This window comes from Schistosoma mansoni, chromosome 3 (assembly GCF_000237925.1).
Source record: "Schistosoma mansoni strain Puerto Rico chromosome 3, complete genome".
In the NCBI taxonomy this organism is placed as follows: Eukaryota; Metazoa; Platyhelminthes; class Trematoda; order Strigeidida; family Schistosomatidae; genus Schistosoma; species Schistosoma mansoni.
The window spans coordinates 603,075-623,493 of NC_031497.1; the positions used below are offsets into that span (position 1 = coordinate 603,075).

At 32.7% G+C, this 20,419-nt stretch overlaps 1 protein-coding gene across 1 annotated transcript in view; it reads left to right on the forward strand.

The window, feature by feature from the left end:
* Positions 1-200: 200 nt before the first annotated feature.
* The window catches only part of Smp_194660 (hypothetical protein), a gene marked incomplete at both ends in the record, with an annotated part of 43,551 nt that continues 23,332 nt past the window's right edge, over positions 201-20,419 (forward strand). Inside the window, one exon of the mRNA XM_018798834.1 lies at positions 201-405. Coding sequence (XP_018650683.1) covers positions 201-405 — 205 coding nt within the window. The remainder of the gene's footprint in view (positions 406-20,419) is intronic.

Genomic DNA, 20,419 nt, shown 5'->3' on the forward strand with positions numbered 1-20,419 from the left:
TTTTTTTATAACCAAAAATACAAATGAAAAGAAGAGAATACTGATCATTATGGTGATTATCCCGCTAGAATCTTGTGACAAACCTTTTTAATATAAAGAACGAGTCGACGCGTTATCCGGTTAACACCTAATTGGTCAATTTAAACAAACAAGTGAACATCATTTTATTTGATGTTAAGTTTCTTTTTTACTCAGACTAAATGATTGACTATTTACAACCAGAAATAAAGAAAATGTGTATAACTGCATCTGTTACCTTGTTTTTTATTACATTTCCTATGAAGGTTGCAATATCATCAACTCATGCAATTGAACGCAAACTACTCTGTATATCAGATAATATGTTTGTGCATAATAATTCAAAACATGGACGTCGTATTCGTCGAACAGACTCTATTGATGGTGGTAAGTCTTCATTTGATGATTATCAATAGTAATATTCTTGTTTGAAGATAGTCTATAATATTGGACGATTCTAGTTGGAAAATCAAGAAATACTAAGCAGGTGTTAATCCCTTCTATGAAAATCATTATTTGTTCTTACCTATACTAGGTTATGGATAAAAATCTAAGACTACTAAGAACTTCTGGTTAAGCATCTACCTATAGACTAATGATTCAAAGTCCCAAAATATAGATTTCTTAGTTCAGGTCTTCAATACATTAAAAGAAATCAGTTTACGGGAACCTATGATACTTATTTGCAATTATTACAGTTTAACTATTTATCCTTTAATCATGTATTTAGAATATATCTACCTTTTATCAGCCCAATGATTGTGAATGAGTAGTGAAGGATACTACGATTGTCTTGCCATTATTACTTATCTAAATCCATCTAATGGGTGGTTGGAAATAACCATTAGCAAGTACTAAACCTTGGTGTTCTTGTCAACTGATACATACCACCAAAACATGCTTACAATTTTAAAGTAACTGATAAACCATTTATGATTCGAATTACAACCTGTGCGACATTTAAGTTCAGTTGTTTTCCATCTAATTCCATCCGGACCAAATAGAAAGAAATCAACTAGTCTGTAAACTGTTTTAAATAAAAAGATTGTTTCAAAATCTATGTGATCACCATCTTAAAACCACATTGTACTGTATAGAATATATTTTTAAAATCAATTAATTTTGAAATAATTATTTGTCAAAACGAAATATTGAGATCATGAATGGAACAATATTAGACCATAATTGAAAACCTGAAAGCACTGGATGGCCGATTTGTCCTAGTATGGGACTACTCACTGGTACAGATCCACGATCCTACACCAAAGAGATTCAAACCCAGTACCTTCTGTCTCGCATGTGAACGCTGAACTTCTAGACCCCTGAGCTCGATAGTATCTAGTGGTGTTAATGTCTAACTTCAACCAATCCACGATATTGTGCGATCGTTCACCATTATCTTCAGTGAATAACTGCTTCACACTAGACATGGTTGAACTCCACTGGTTACAGCTTTTCACTAAAACTCTATGAAGTTCATCTCGAATCTAATCACTAATGAGCACATAATAATTATCAGTATAGGGTTGTGAAGATTGTCTAAAATTGATCTATTCATTATCTCAATTAAAAACTCAACAATCTCCACAACTCTATACTGTTAACCATATTTAACTAGACATATTATTCTGTCTGTTTAAAACATGATGTTCTCTATTTTTATAAAATTCATTCTATCGAATAAATCCCATTGATTGACAAATCTGTGTTACTGAGACAAAAAGTAAAGATAACTCTACACACAGACACATATACAAACAAGCATATAAGACATGTCAATGTATGCTAAGTCTTTCTTTTTTTTGGATGTACTTTCATACATGCATGCATAATGTATGTGTAACGCATGAATACTCATTATAGAGTGAAGATGTTACCATTTTTACATTTCAATGTTTACTGTATACTGTATAACATGGTAATGTGCTTTAGAAAATAAGTGAAATAGAGATACTTTTCATCATTATCATCATCTTCTTCTATAGAAATGTCTCATGTATTATGCATAAATAGGGAATATTTAAAATAGTTTTTTTTTGTTCACAGATTATGATTTTAAATTGGGGGGGGGAGGGGGAGAAATAGACAAAGTGAAGAAAAGTTAAAATATTGAAGCATAAAAAGAGTTTAGTAAGGAATGACAGTTAAACAAGAGAACGAGAAAGAGAAATGAGGATAGTTAGCATAAGACTCGATGGAATTTTTGTTGAAATGATAGAGAACTATTATTATTATTTATTTTCCTGAAGGGTTTCCAATAACAGAAAAATTTACATTTATACATTTTTGCCAATTGGGAAATTGACTAAAACGTGAGTTTATGCAAAATAAAATGGGGAAAAAAAATAAAATAAAAATTTGACTTTTTATCGTTTTTTTTCTCTCTCTTTTCCTTTTTATTTCACATTTTTTAAAATTCTCCCCACCCCCTTTTATATTCACCACCTCCAGTACTAATATTAATACTATTGCCACCGTCTGTCGAATGCGTTTCTCTGTTGTTTCTTTTGGGGGGGGGTAAGGGGTGGTAAATATAATGACTATGTTTTGAATAATTGATGTAATACTAATATATATATATATCTAGACGTATATATATAAATTCTTTATTGAAGTGGTACCAAATGTTATTTGTAAAAAAAGAAATCTGTACATCTACTCCTGGAATACACTATGCACCCCTAAGTCTTAAGTTCCACCCTAAATTTTGAAAATGAAAAAAACAAATGTAAATTTTTTTACTAATAAGACACAAATGAGTATTAGTCATACTATTTATAATTGGTAGTAGTAGTAATAATGGTAAGTACTATTTTAATGTTAATAGTCATGGTGATTCACTTGAATAAATACAAATAATAGACGTCAAAATTCTTGAATTTTTGTTTCAAAAAATAACAATATACGGTATTCTTGGTAATTAAGCACATATTTAAATATATACCTATTATGTATTACTATAATCTTTACAAATCCCCATTCTGATAATAATAATCATCATGTGCTCACTAGTGACCAGCTTCAAGATGGATTTCTTGGAGTTTTAGTGGGAAACCGTCACCAGTAGAGTTCAATCCCTGTCGGGTGGAGAAACCTATCTATCTCAGACAATGAATGAAGGGTTGCACATGGTCATGGATCGAATGAAGTTACACATTACCACAGTTAGATGCCGTCCAGATCAGTGGTCTAGAGGTTAAGTGTTCGCGTGTGAGATGGAAGGTCTTGAGTTTGAGTATTTTTGGTGTGGGATCGTGCATGTACAATTGTGAGGAGTCCCATATTATGACGAAATGGCTGTCCACTGCTTTGAAGTTTTCAATAGTGGTCTAGCTTAGATCGACTCATGAATTCAACTATCAAAATTACTACAATCGCCACAAATTCCCCATACTGGTAATAATCTGTAAAAGCCGGTTAATTACTGAACACTTTCAGCTTTGTTTTTTCTTACCAAAATCAACTACAAGTACTCATTTAGCCATAGTCTTTGTCTCTGGGATTGTGAAATATGAATCATTGAAGTGTGAATTTCTGAATTTTTTAGAATTGATATTTTTAGTTTATAGCTTACAAATCCCCGTATGGGACTTCTTAGCAGTAAGAATCTATCACCTCATCTGGAACTGAATTCAGGAACTTCAGGTCTTAAGTAGAAACCTAGACTTTTAGATCAGTGAGCCAGGATACAGCGCTTTACATGTTTAACTTCAATTAATTTGTGTTGTTGTATGACCATTTGCTAATATTGTTGGTGATTATTGTCATATATCCAACATAGCTGAACTCCTTTGCTTGAACCTTCACATTGGAACTCTATAAATGTCCTTATGAAGTTAGTAACTAGTGAGCACATAACAGTTATCAGTATGGGGATTTGTAGAGATTATTGGATGTTGTTGAGATTATGAATAGATCTTAGTTGAACAACCATTAAAAACCTGGAAACTCTGAAGAGCTGTTTCATACCAGCATGGAACTCTTCGATAATGCACATCCACGATCCCGACTGAGGTCGAACCCATTTAGACCCTCATAATAAGACCTATAAGTTGCACTCTTGATATCCGGTGGGGTCATAGGTGTTCATAACTGGATAGTTCTATGCTGAAATGAAACTGCTCTTTCGTATCCACGAACCTTCATTCTAGTACAAAAAACAATAATTGTGAAAAATAGTTGCTTAAAGTGGTAAACTAAAATCTTGAAATTAAAATGGACTATAATTCGTAAGGGTACTGAAACAAAATAATTGGCTTAAGAGTAAAATGTCAATAGAGCACGAGAGGAGGACGGTAATATCTTTCGAAAACTAGAGGTTAAGATCATAAATAGAAGAAGAGAGTGAAAAGATTTCTTTTGTAAACACATTTCTAGCTTTTCAAAATGTATGATATAAGCTTCGACAATGCCAAGAATACAGTAGCCTATTGTCTTCGGTGAATTTTTTGCACACCTTGTAAATGATTCTGAACTCTGAGTCTGTTTGGTTGAATGACCCATGTTCACAAGGTATTCAATTATACACAGCTAATTAGCTACTGAATTTACTTTTCAGTATCAAGTTACCTTTATGTTAGTGAAAAAAAGGTAAGGAAGCTTCCTTTTTGACACTGTTACTTTGTTCAAACAACACTTTGTGGGAAATAATGCTATCTACTACTAATATTATGCATATACATAATCTTTTAGAAAAAAATGGTAATGAAAATTTATCCTCCTTTCTATACTATTTATAATCATTATTATGGTTATACTACTAATATAATTAGTTAATTAAATGAGTAGATGATTGAATAAATAAATAATTGAAAGAAACCGGTAATTCACGAACTCATATATATATGTATATGTACACGTGTGTATGATTCCACCCACCCACACACACACACACAGACACTGATGAACAATTCACAGCATGATAGAATAAACTCTCCCCCCCCCTCTTCAAAACTAAACTTATTCGTCTATTACAACATACAAGAAAAAAAGGTGACATTAACAGCAAGAATCAACAATAAGAAACTGATAAGAAAAATTTATTCACACTTTTTTTTGTAATATGAACAGAACCTCCCCCCCCACCCCACCGAAAAAAAGTATAAAAAAAAAAAACAGAACACAACAGTAACAACCATACACTGTATAATCAAAATTTATTGCTAAAAAAAACGTAATCTAAATGAGCACAAGTTAGATAAGGTTGTAAAAAGGGGAATAACTGAGGGGAAACAATGTTCACCGGTCATAGATGGGGAGTAATTAATATTTGCACCGAGGAAATAATAATACTCTATTTGAACTATAAAAGAATAGTTGTCTTGTTTATTTGTCTTCGCTTACTGGAGAATATACACTATATGCTTTATTCATATATATAGTTTTAATTGAATCTATTTCTTCATCTATCAATTGATTATTTACCCTTAGGGTATCTTGATTCTCACTTGTTACTCATGATGTTCCATGAAGAAAAAAGAAATAAGTAATTTGATTCTAACTGAGAAAAAAAAAGAAGGAACGATGCTTTTGTGAATGTAATTTATAATAATGTATAATTATTGAATAGAAGGGGTACACAAAATTGAATTTAGACATATTCTGCTAAAGAATAGAATTATTTTGTAAATAATTTAAAGATCTTCATAGTTGAAAGCATGAGTCAGTTGAAGCTAGACCACCAAGGAAAACATGGAAGCACTGGACGGCCGTGGTGGTCTAGCTTCAATTGACTCACGCGCTTTCAACTATGAAAATACTAAATCTTCACAAAACCCCTTCTGATATTAAAGATCTTCATTGAATATCTGGAGTTTTTTTAATGTAGATTCATACTGAGTGAAGTTTAATCATGCCGAGCTTGAGACAGACATGACGGATAATAATGGATGATGATCGATAGACATCGACATCGTCGACTGAAATTCAGAATGTAGACCGTGTGATGCTAACTTAGTGGGCTGAAGGTGAAGCATTCACCATGAGTTCCTAGACTTGATCCTTAGTAGAATAGTGAATGTACAATGCTATGGAGTCTCATAATAAGACACAATAGCTTTTCAGGGCTTCCATGATGTGAACTATTAAAATTATGTGATTGCTTGTCTAAATACAAATTAGTAAACAAAATCCTTAGTGTAATAGCTGGTTGAAAACATCCATCTGTCATAATTAGCCTACAATATTTGCGGCAGTCGTTCCCAAGTTTTAAGCTGCTGTCTAACTAAAGTCAAATCATAGTGTAAAAAACCGTGAATGGTACACTAGACATCTATTTCATCATACTATAAGACGGATCTGTAGAAAACACTTGAAAATTCTTCAAAGACTGATTGGAGAACTATCAAGTCTTAAGATGAGTGAGTTATCTTTGGATCTCTTAGATAGAACCCAGTAATTTGCGTTTCTAAATTCAACTAGTTCCTGATACTACACTGTCATTTATTAAGTAATTTAAAGACAAATGACCAAATGAACTGTGATCTGGAACAAATGATTCTTTATAAAATAAATTTATTAGTATGGGGGATTCATGTAGATTGTGGACCGTCATTAATATTTTGAAAGCACTGAATAACCGTTTGGTTCTGGTATGAGATTACTAAATAGTGCGCATCCATGACCCTGAAACCTACAATCGAACCCGGGACTTTTGATTTTGCACGCGAATGTTGCACCTCTAGACCACTGAACCAGCATCTAATGGTGTTAATGTCTAACGGTATTATACAACCTTCATCCATTGCCCACGGTGGATAAGTGTCTCACAACCTATAGTTGTGTAGTTTTAATTCTTCTAGACTCCAATTCAATTATTTGATTGATTATATTACGTAGTCTAACATCAAATATTTATCCATCTTCATGGAACTGTTGAAAACATAGATGTTTTTGCCTTCGACTCCTGTCGGAATATTTTCTATGTCTCATGAGTATCATTGGAAATATGTCAATTGCCACCTAGTAGAAAGACTGGTCTAAAAGTTAACTATTTTTAAGAAAGAGAATAGAAACTCTTCATTGACACAATGTCAAATCAATCAACCAATGAACTACTCTTATGGTGAACAAGAACACAAGTGGGGACAATTGAATGTACTTGAACACAAAATTACCGAATGTCTTAGTCAAATTTAAGAATCATACAGTAAATACTTCATTTGCAAAGTATCAATCAATCGTCTCAGACTTCAATGTTCCTTCATTTCTACACCAATCATTCTCTGTTCTCATTCTCGTTTCTTCGAACTTCTTAACCTTCTGCCTTCAGGTATCTCACTTCCAATTGATGATACATACTACTTATATCTATCAATATCAGTAGCACACATAACACTATTTTAAAACCTAGTACTTTACTAACTACAATAACTTAATCTCATAGAAAGAAGGCATAAATCTTTGATTACTACTCTATGTAAGATAAATTTCCATTGTGTAACATTACTTTACATATAAAACCTTATCTACTTTATTCTTAGGCATTATTCTGTATTTCTAAGTTAATCCTAATGTATAAACAATGACTAAATAACATGACACGTTAACTTCACTTAGTATTGTTTGTTTGAATCTTCCCATTGATGTTTAGGACTGCAGCTGGTCAGTCTCTTATTGGCCATATGTGCATACTGTACGTATTGCCTCAATATAGCCTTATTTCACAGGCATTGTAAGCAAAGATGCACAGTATGCACATATGCCAATTAGAGACTGACCAGTTGCAGTCGTAAACATCAATGGGAAGATTCAAACAAACAATACTAAATGAATTTAAACTTCACGCCATCGCACAAGCAAGGACTCAGTAGCTGAGTGGATAACGCGATGACATTTGAAGCGAAAGGTACTGGGTTCGAGTTAAAGAGTGAACATCAACTCTGAGATGCAGTACATGCAGCTGACGAGTCCCAAATAGGACGAAGCGGCTCGTGTTCTGGATTCCACTAGTATCCACTATCCATCTTTGCTTACAATTACACGTTAAGGTTCGAATCATCCCGTTGTTAATATTCTAAATTGAATTTAGACCCATTTTTCTTGTCATATGTATAGTTTGTGTGTATTCCCTCAATGTAACTATTTTATTACAATTTCTATTATGTAGATGAATTATGATCAATTGTAGAATTCAAGAAACATGTTTTCATTCTATCTAGTACATTGAAATTGTGATATATTTAACTAGTGAGTTTCAAATACAATGAAACATGAATCCTGAATCCTACTGCCAGGAGTTTTGTGGAGATCATAGTAATTTAATAGTTGAGTTCATGAGTCGATTAAAGCTAGAAAACCCAAAAGCACTAGACGGCCATTTCGTCCTAGTATAGGACTCCTCAACAGTGAGCATCAACGATCTAGAGGTTGAGTGCTCGCACGTGAGATCGAAGGTCCTGGGTTCGAATCCCACGAGCGAGATCTCCATTGTAAACTCATTGAAAATTCTTAGCACTTGAAGAAAAAAGTTTGTCTTTCTTAAAAAAAAAACATATATTTTGAGGTGAATATCCATTATCTCAAAAGATAATAGAATAAATAGATTTAACAAAGAAAGAAAAAAAAACTAACTAGAACCTTTTTTCTAAAACTATAATCTTGTCCATTTATGATTATAGAGAAACTAAGAATAAACAACAAGAACAACAACAAAAACACAGATGACAATGTATACAACAACCTAAAACCAATACAATGAATATATTTAATGGTGGTAACATGATCATAGTTGATTATTATATAATGAATGAATATACCGTTCATTTAAACAAGCATTCATTCAATTGTTTATTATGATGTATTGAATGGAATGAACTGATGAATAAGGGGGTAAGAAAAGGAAAGAAGAATGAATGAATAAACTTCATAATTAAATTTAATGGAATTATATAATTAATACTACTTATATGTATATGTATATATATATGATTGAGAAGAAACAATGTTTCTCAAATAGTTTCAATATATGTTTCTTTTATTTAAATAGAGCTTGCTCTGTTTTAATTTATTAGAGAATCTAGTTGCATTGAATAAGTCTGATTAAAATCTGGAAGCATCGGATAGCCGTTCTGTCCTTGTATATGACCCGTCAAAAGTGCATATCCATGATCCTATGCGTAGAACTTTAAGCCAAGACCTTCGATCTCACACATGAACACTTAACCTTTAGGTTACTGAGCTGGACGGCATTCAATAGTGTTAATATCTAACTTCAATCGATCTATGATCATGTGTAACCCTTCATTCATTGTCTGAGTTGGATAACTGTCTCCACCCGACATGGATTGAATTCTACTAGTGACGGCTTCCAACACGAACTCCAGGAAATACATCTTGAAGCCAGTCACTTGTCATCGCTCTCAAGACTGAAGGTTCTGAGTTCGAGTGCTGTGTACGGGATAGTGGATGTACGCTACTGATGGGTCCCATAGAAGGAAGAAACAGCCTTCCAGTGCTTCCAGGTCTTCGGTGGTAGTCCAACATTAATCGACGGCCATTTCGTCTTAGTATGAGACTTCTCAACAGTGCACATCCATAGTCTAGAGTTTGGACGTTCGCGCGCGAGACCGAAGGTCCTGGGTTCGAATCTCTCTAGCGAGATTGTGGATGTTCAGTGCTGACTGGTCTCCATAACTCTATAGTGATGATCAAACAGACTGATTATTCTTAGTGTAATGTATTAAGTCAAGTATTTATTATTTTTTCTAGCCGATTATTTCCACAGCAATCTCGAGTAGATCATAATAGCTTTTTGAACAAAATATCATTAATTCACACTCATGTAGATATTGACATTCTTGAAATACACCATAAGTCTTCTTGAAGTGTTATTTAACAGTGAATCGGTTTAAACTTATTTTAATACACTGTAACACCATATTAAGTACGTGTTCCTTTTTTCACGTACTCCTTTGCTTGAAATATGAAGTACTTGGACGAGTATGTCACGTAATATCTGTCAATAACATGTGATAGCAATTTATAGTGACTAGCAAAACGAATAAGGATGTATGTTTAGTCCTGTTTAGAACTTTCATTTTTTCCAGTATCCTCACAAACTTTTGAGTCTAACAATACGGAAAATGACGAATACTGATTTTTACTGCTAAACTCTATCAAATGATTAACATAAAAATTATGTTTGGAATTCCTTGAAAAGCTTGGATCATACTGATGAGAGAGAAATAGAAGTTATTTAGATTTCAATTATTGAGGTTATTTCAAATATACCTTGTTCGCATTGAATTCCTTCAGTGTATTTGACTTTCAGTTTCTGTCAAACTGTCCGTTTAAACTTTGACGACTGTACACTGAAGTTGTCTTGCGAATAGCGAATAATAATAAAACTTTTAGTATGGGGTTCTGATGGTCATTAAATTTCATTGAAATCATGAGTCGATTAATGTTAGACAACCACCTAGAACTTGGAAGTATTGGATAACCGTTTCATCCTAGTATAGAACTTCTTAACAGTGCATATGCACGATACTGGATGTACGAATCGAACTCAGAAGCTTCGGTCTCTTGAGCAAACATTTAACCACTAGACCACTAAGTTGGTATCCAACTCTGTTAATGTCTACAGAAAATGATGATTTCGAGTATTTTTGCTTGATATGATAATATTTGAAAAGTATTTACTATTGAACAATATTTTTAGTTTTTAACTTGATGAATCCTAAATTATTATCAGAAGGGGTTTTGTGGATAATATAGTAATTTTAATAGTTGAGGTCATGAATCAATTGAAACTAGACCACTATGGAAAACATGGAAGCACTGGACGGCCGTTTCCTCCTATTGTGGGACTGCTTAGCAGTTAGACATTAACACCGTTGGATGCCGGCCAGCTCAGTGGTTTATCGGTTAAGCGCTCGCGCGCGAGACTGATAGGTCATGGGTTTGAATCTTACGAGTCGTGATCGTGGATGAGCACTGCTGAGGAGTCCCATAATAGGAAGAGTTGGCCGTCCAGTTCTTCTAGGTTTTCCATGGTGGTCTAGCTTCAAGTGGTTCATAATTTCAACTATTAGAATTCTAAATTCATGTTGACGGTATACACCTAACTGATAAATCATCAAATCTAGAATTCCACTGCCATCTAACATTACCATCTACTAAATGAATCATAAATCTCTGGTATTAACCATTCATTTAACAAGATATTAAATTTCTTTGCCTATCTATATACATATATCTGTATGTCCTCAAAATCATTTAATTTTTTCAACATTCTAAAAACAGCTCAAAAATTCTGTCTGTTGTAATTACATCTGGCAATTTTTAGAGAAGAGAAAAATGAGCAAAATTAACAGGTGCTGGGTAATAAATATGAATGTTAAATTTTTTAGATTCATCTATTTGGCATATTTGACAACATTTTACATTCTCCCTCTCTCCACCACCACCACCACCACCACCCCTGCTCTCATCCCCTTTACCCTTTCAATCTGACATGTTTTCCTTCGTATAATATTGTAAACATGAGATAGGTCAGGAAAAATAATGATTACACCAATACAAACAAACAAACAAACCAACCAATGAATTGTCAAAAGTACAATATATATTTTTGGCTTGTTTTTTAAATATATACAAACTACTGATATATTATATAAGTAATAAAATAGTGTGATGCATAAGGAGAGTATGTCAACTTATCAACTTACGGTTGACTGATTTAAATGATGCAAAATAATATATGTATTAGTTATTTAATTGACCAGAGATAGAGTTAGATAAATTCATTTGCTATTATATAACAGATGTATAATTAAAGGGATAAAAATTAGGGAATAAAATTTTTATAAATATAAAAATCAAACTAGATTCATAGAAGAAGAAGAAGAAGTAAAAATACCAAATGAAGGAAGAAAAATAATAATACCAATTTTGTGAAGGGAGGATTCTATGTTCTTTGTTTTATAATACTGAGGAATAGATATATGAATTTATGCCAACAAGACTTTGTAATTATCCGAAGGGGTTTTGTGGAGATTTCAGTATTTTCATAGTTAAAAGCGTGAGTTAATTGAAGCTAGACCACCAAGGAAAACCTGGAAGCACTGGACGGACAACTCGTCCTATTGTGGGACTCCTCAGCAGTGAGCATCCATAACCTCGCCTGGCGAGATTCGAACCCAGGATCTACCTGGTGGTCTAGCTTCAAATGACTCATGATTTCAACTATGAAAATACTAAATCTCCACAAAACCCCTTCTGATAATAATAATAATCATTATGTGCTCATTAGTGACTGACTTCGAGAGGTTAATCCAGGAATTCTTCATTGTTTATAATCAGGGCTTCTTTGATCCATCTCTGTTGTTACATATAAATGAATCCTAACAGGTCTACATTAAGGATGCGTTCTAGTTAATTTGATTCGTGACTAATGTCAAAAGCCATGATCGCTTTTCATTCTAGTTGAGTGCTCTAAAATCAACAACCTGATAAACAGCGATTTTGCTTTTGAATCAAAAAGTAATGGATTAGCGTCTTAGAATGCTTACAACAATACAGGGCTCCAGATGCATACAGCTGATGAGTCTTAAATAAGGCAAAAGGCTCCTCCTAGGTTTTATGGCGGGCATCATAATAAAAATGTCAAAGGATCGTTTGTTTTTCATAGTCTTGAAAGATGCAGACAATTCTCAGTGAGATACTATGAATTTCGTTATTTGTGTGTGACTTGATGTTTTTCAATTGTTAAGATCCTGTTAGTATTCCATCTGGTACTGAATACCACTAATGAGGAAAACTCATATAAATGATGAAACTCATGCATGTTAAATACGTCAATGTCTATATTAGATTTAACAATTTAAGAATAACGCATTCCGGAGTAGATACATCTAAATGATGAATTCTAAACAAGATGAAACATGTATCTTAGCTTTTAATGGTAATCACAATCTAGAAACATAATTTACTTTAATCTCCAATTAAACTAAATATTCACACTTGTAGTTTGTATTCATCACATATCAAATTGAGTTTAGGTACTGTTGAAATCAAAGAGCATTGAATAGTTTAAATTCACTTAGTATTGTTTACTTGAATCTTACCATTGATGTTTAGCACTGCAATTGATCAATCTCTTATTCGTATACGTGCAATACTATGAGTATTGCGTCGATATAGCCTTAATTCACAAGCATTATAAGCAAAGATGGATAGTAGCTAGCAATGGAATCCAGGACGCGCATTTCGTCCTATTTGGGACTCGTCAGGTGGATGTAGCTGCATCTCGGAGTTGATGTTCACTTTAGGACTCGAACCCAGTGTCGTTCGCAGAGGACTCAGTGGCTAAATGAATAACGCGATTGTATTTGAAGTGAACGATGTTGGTTTCAAATGCCTGAATCAACATCAACTCTGAGATGCAGGTGCATCCAGCTGACAAGTCCCAAATAGGACGTAGTGGCTCGTGTCCTGGAATCCACTGCTAGCCACTATACATCTTTGCTTATAGTGCATTGAATAGTTGTTTAGATTTAGTATAGAAATAAACTGAAAACTTTAGATTTTCATAGAAAACTCTTAATCAGCACAACTATTTAGTCTAGATTCAACTGCTAATTAATAATAACTAAGATTAATCTGTGATAAATACAACAATATCAGGTAAATAAGTTATTATGAAACCTCTCTAATTAATTTCTTTGAACTACTTATCGATTTGTTGTTATTTCCAAGTAGCAATTATTAACTCTCATATTATTGATCAGTCAATATGGATTAGAAAATTTATTATTGAGTCTATATCACTGAATAAGAAAAAATAGATTTTGATCACCGGTTTAAACAAAATAATAGGTAATTGAATAAACTTGATGTGTAGATTTCAACATTTTTAATTAATGTTAATCAGTATAAATAGTTTATGAAATGTTGAGAGGTTTAACGTTGGCGCGCAAGATCGAAGGTCTTGAGTTCGAATCCCGTGTGAGAGATCGTGAATGTACACTACTGAAGAGTCTCTTACTAAGACGAAATGGCCATTCATTGTTTTCAGGTTTTCAATAGTGTTCTAACATTGATCCATTCATGATCTCGATCAAATATATATTCGATTATTTTTTAAATATCCAACATATAAATGCAAATATATTATTACTAATAATATAGAATTCAATAATCATGTTTCATTCCATTTATGACTTGTTATCTAAGTATATCTTCATTTCATGATTACTATCCTCATATTTAGACTCAAACTTAAAATTATCCACTTAATACTCATAATGATTATATTAATTTACATAACATTCATCATTTATTATCGTGTTGAAATTTTTAGATAAATAAATATCAAAAAGGTTTCTTGTGAATATTATAGTAATTTCACTAGTTGAGATCATGAGTCAATTGAAGCTAGACTACCATGGAAAACCTGAAAACACTGGACGAACAACTCGTCCTGTTGTGGGACTCCTCAACAGTGCGCAGTCACGATCCCGCCTTGCGAGATTCCGAATCAGGACCTATCAGTCTCGCGTGAGAGCGCTTAACCTCTAGACCACTGAGCTGGCCGGCATCCAACAGTGTTAATGTCTAACTTCAAACGACACATCCACCATTGTCTTCAGTGAGTTACTATCTCACAATAGACGGTCGTCCAGTGCTTCCAGGTTTTCCATGGTGGTCTAGCTTCAATTGACTCATGATCTCAACAATTGAAATTGTTATAATATCTAGAAGAAACCCCTTCTAATAATGGTCATATGCTCACTAGTGACTGGCTTCAAGAGGTATTTTCATGAGTTCTAATGAGAAGCAGTGGTTAGTGGAGTTCAACCACGTCTGTATTATAGAATTTTAGATTGAATAAACTCTACAATAGATTTTTTCTTTCTAAAGCATGATTTTATAATCTTACATTAAAATAATTTAGTTGAATTAGTGTTATTCAAATCATGAATGTAAATAACTTGTTATAAAGAGCTCAAATGGTATATTAGCATGAGATTGTGTAGACCACTATTGAAAACCTGTAAGCATTTGGACGGGCGATCTATCTTAGTATAAGACTCCTTAGTAGTGAATATGCATGATTCTACACATGGGATTCAAACCCAGGACCTTCAGTCTCATGCGCGAACACTTAACCTCTTGACCGTCCAGTGCTTCCGGGTTTTCAACAGTGTTCTAACGCTCATAAATTCATGATCTCAATGGAAAAGTCAGATGATATAGTTAATCAATCCACATAAAGAATTCAACATCTATTCACTTATACACAATTTCCTATAATCAATATAATGTAGGTCCTGAGTTCAAATCTCGCGAGGCGAGGTCGTGGATGCGCCCTACAGTAGGACAAAACGGCCGTCCAGTGCTTCCAGGCTTTCCTTGGTGGTCTAGCTTCAATTGACTCATGCTTTCAACTATCAAGTATACAAATTTATATTATCAAAAATCTTTAAGATGGTTCGTCATAACGGAAAACTACTGTATTGAAATGTTTATCGTCATTACTACTAGTATTAAAATAGCATTATAGTGAACCTTGACTTAGGTGGAAATAAACAAACAAAATTACAGAGTGCTTTTGTAAAATTGGAAAACTACTACATTTGCACATTTTCCATCGATTGTTTCCTACAAATTTCATCGTCTCTTATTATCCTGTTACTATTAAACTTACTCTCTGTTTATATTCTTATTCTCTTCTATTCGATCTTCTTAACCTTCTGCTGTTAAACATTCCACTTCTTATCAGTGTTACATACTACTTATATCTGTCTATATAAGTAGCGTACACCACAGTATTATTTCTTTTTAAGTTTTTCCCTATTCAAAATCCATTTGTTCAATTTAATCATCTATCATTTCATTGTATTCCATTCGAGCTTTTATCAGCTCTTTTCATTAACTCATTATCTATTGATACTTCATATGAATACAATAAACTTTTAAATGAATATTCTATAAAGTTGAAAAAAAAATTCTAAAGGTGGGGGGGGCGAAAAAATAGCCAATTTAGAATTTGATGAGTTTCCACCATATTCTTGTTATCCTCTTCAGTTTACCATTTAGTAACATCATATATTTATTTATTATTAACTTGAATATAAGAATTAAACTAACTATTACATTACAAAGATCTTAAAATGAAAGTAAGAATAATTCATTTAAAAAAAGAAAAGTTGTTTTTTGTTCCTTTCAAAGTTTCAATATTCCTTTCTTTTTCTCCCTTTTCTTCTTGTATTATCAAATAATTGAAGTACTCTTAAAAAAGGAAAAAAAAATAATAGAAGAACATAAACACTTCAATGTATTCAAGTAAAGATTATTCATCAAAGATTGTGTGTGTATGTGTTGGCATGTATATATGTGTGTGTGGGGGGGGGAGGGGATGTATAATGAATACAAAAATGACATTTTCATTTAAGGTCATTTTAAAAAAAATGAAACAAAACATAATCATAACAACTATGGTATTCAATGATTCTCATTGTTACTACTTGAGTATCTGTTACTAAAACTTTTCTTTTTGTCCTTAAAAGTGAAATGAGAAGTTTTAAATGATAAGTTTGTTATTTTTTAAGAAAAAAATAGTTTTCCCTTTATTAAGGACACCAAAAAAATATTCAGAAAAGATATTTGACTGAATAATCTAATCTACTACTCACTATTCATAAGTAATATCATTATTTAGTTCATTGGTCTAATCATCATCATCATCATCATCATTGTTAGTATGGTAAAATAGATTGTTCCATTAGACTCCATCTGTTACATTTTTTAAATTTTTTTAGAAGGAATATCCTTTTTTCTAAAAAAAGTGTTCATTTCTAAGAAGGGGATAATTCTATCATCATTCCACTTTTACCAACACATTTGTTTCATCTATATCCAATTCGTTTTTCTCTCTTTTTGTGTTCCCCTTTTGATTATTTACATTTTGAGTCGATTAAAAACTTTCTGATTAATTTATTTAGTTATTATTATTTTTAATTAAAATTTGGAATGGATACTCATTTAAATAATAATGATAATAGAATTGTGATGGGAGGAAGAAAGAAAAGGTTGATACTTGTCTAATCAAATGCGAAATTATTGTAAAGGGAGGGAATGTAGAGATTTTCAAGTCATATGGTTTGCATCACTGATTGATTTTAGTTCGAGAATCATTGTAAACCCAGAAACACTGGATAGTTGTTTTGGCCTAGTGTGAATCTCGTTGGAAGTACTCACCGACGACCACACTATAGATCCAATCGAATACTTTGAAGTAAGACATGTAAACCATTGGATACCAACTAAGTAGTATGAAGGTTAATCTTTTCTCTGAAAATATGATTATCCTGGGTCCGATACTTAGAGGGGTCATAGATGAGCAATTCTGATGTGTATTATATTAGAACGAAAGAGTAATCTAATGTTTCCTGGCTTACAATAATTCCTTAAATAACATCAGTCCATTACATAAATATCAAATGTTAAGTACTTATACATATTTGGTAGGGAAAACCTGGTTAAATGTCACTTTTCTATCTTAAGCATGAAAAGTATCATGTAAACATTGTCAGGTGTTTCGAGAATGAAACGTCCCATGCTTATCGTTTAAACCAAGGTTTCAAGCATTTATGTTTTACCAAACAGAAAAGGATCTCAGCAATTACAGTGTTTCGAATTAAGCTTTCCAGTATTTAGCATTGGAATAATTTGTAACTTTGAATAATACCACGTTAGCACATATATATATTAGCATCCACAATTATTCAGTTTAAGTAAACATAACACAGAAAGGCTAATAATACAACATTTGAATAATTGGGAAAATACCTGAACTGAATGTTTAAGCAGGTCACTCTAATATGATTCTTATGGATGACTGTATTACTACTAATGAATACTTCCTTATTTCAACATATATATATACAGTGACAATCAAATGTATTTGAACACAAAATTACCGAATGTCTTAATGAAATCTGAGAATCATACGGTAAATACTTCATTCGCAAAATGTCATTCACTTGTCTCAGACTTCATTGTTCCTTCGTTTCCACACCAATCATTCTCTGTTCTCGTTTTCTTCTCTTCGATCTTCTTCACTTTCTGCTACCAGGCATTTCAATTTCGATCAATGATACACCCTACTAATGTCTTTCGACATCAGTAGCACACACCACACTGCTATTACTACTACTACTACTACTACTACTAATAATAATAATAATAATAATAATAATACTGTTATGTTCTTATGGCCTGTTAATTATCACGTGATACAATCGCCAATTAGAACACCGACTTGTACGGGCAGTCTTCAGCCAATTCTGACTTCTTATTGGTCCACCTCGATAGTAGCTTCTCTACTAACCCAGAAGGTTTAGTGCAGAATACCAATATCAGCCTCCATGATAGAATCATATATTTCAGACATACTGGCTTTATATACAAAAAACACAAGATCACATCAAACCATAAAATAGAAAGTACCATTTGTACAAGTTCAAGCCAAAAATTGGCTGTGATTCTTAGAAACTGTGACTAATAACTTGGGAATGTCTCAAGAATAGTAAACCATATGATAACAGTCAATAGGTCAAATAAAATTCTTATAATGAAGGGAATATGAATATACATATAATAATTATACAATAATAATATACGTATAATATTAGTCCTTAAATAATTCCTAATGGTTACTATTCACTTATTCTTCGTTTATATATAACAACAACTACTACTACTACTCACATTACCACCTTACTGTTGACACTGAATCAAAGTTTGAGATACCTTTTAAGAAAAGGCAAAATAAATTATTCTTACTGCAAGAGGTTATTTTTTATCAGTAGAGGTTTTGTGGAGATTTCAATACTTTCATATTTGAAAGCATGAGTCAATTGAAGCTAGACAACCATTGAAAACTTAGAAGCACTGGAGGGCCATTTCGTCCTATTGTGGGACTCCTCAACAGTGAGCATCCACGATCTCGCCTGGCGAGATTCGAACCCAGGACCTATTTTTTTTATTTTCCTGATATTTCACATACCCATTGTTTTGTTCCTCTTGATAAATTGCTGAAAACATTAAAATTTCAACAACAACAACAATAACAAAGTAACCCAACAGTGAATAATTGAAAGTGTCCTAAATTATTCAAAAAAGAAGGAAAATAATGTCAACTGTGTTGTTTTTCTCATTTCATTTGGCTTTTTGTTAAGTTCTCCATCTTTCTCTTCGTTATCGACTAGATTTTCACTCATTCACTCACTCCCTATCTCTCTGTTTGCTCCTCCTCCTCCTCCTCTATAGATGGTAACACATTTGTTACATAACTAATTTTCATTCTTTTCCTTTTTTCTCTTCATATGTTCATTTATTGGTTAGTTGAATTTATTCCAGTTTGTGTATGTTTACTGATGAATGTTTTGTTGTTCAATCTTTAGGGAATTCAATTTTTCTGCTTATTTATTTATTTATTTGTTTAAAAAAATTCCGTATTTCCATGATAGAGATATTAAAATATTGTTTGTATCTGTATGTATCTGTATGTTCGTGTGTATATGAGTTGTGTGTATTTTGTTTGTTGTTGCCTTTCGATGGAGAAACCGAATGTTTCATTTTTGGGTATCCGTTATCATCTTTTTCTTCTTTTTTTTTCTGTAAATATTCACATTTATTTATTTATTCGTTTGTTGTGGTAATTTTTTTGGTTTATTGAGGAAAAAGTTTAATTTTCATGTATCCCCCTACCCTCCTCTTTTCTAATTGAAAAAAATATTTTCATAAAATGAACTGATACTTTATATTGATAAATTTATTGATTTTTTTTGAGAACAAAATTACCATCAAAATTTAATTTTAGATGGTTTTGAGGTACTTGGCAAAGAGTTCTGTTTCATTTAGGCTTTGTATTGGTTAACATTTATGATCAATTCATTTAGTATTGTTTTGTTTGAATCTTTCCATTGATGTTTAGGACTGTAACTGGTCAATCTCTAATTGGTATATGTGCGTACTGTGCGTATTGCCTCGATATAGCCACTATTCATCTTTGCTTACCATGCTTGTGAATTAAGGCTGGATCGAGGAAATACGCTCAGTATGCACATATACCAATTAGAGACTGACCAGTTGCAGTCCTAACACATTGATGGGAAGATTCAAACAAACAATACTAAATGAATTTAAACTTCACCCCAACTCACAAGCAAGTGACTATCAGGACTTAGTAGCTAAGTGGATAACGCGATGGCGTTTGAAGCGAAAGTTACTGAGTTCGAGTCCCAGAGTGAACATTAACTCTGAGATACAGGAACATCCAACTGACGACTCCCAAATAAGACGAAGTGGATTCCACTGCTAGCCACTATCCATCTTTGTTTAAAATTTATTATCAATCTTTATCTGAGTGAGATATCTTGATCGAATATATTTT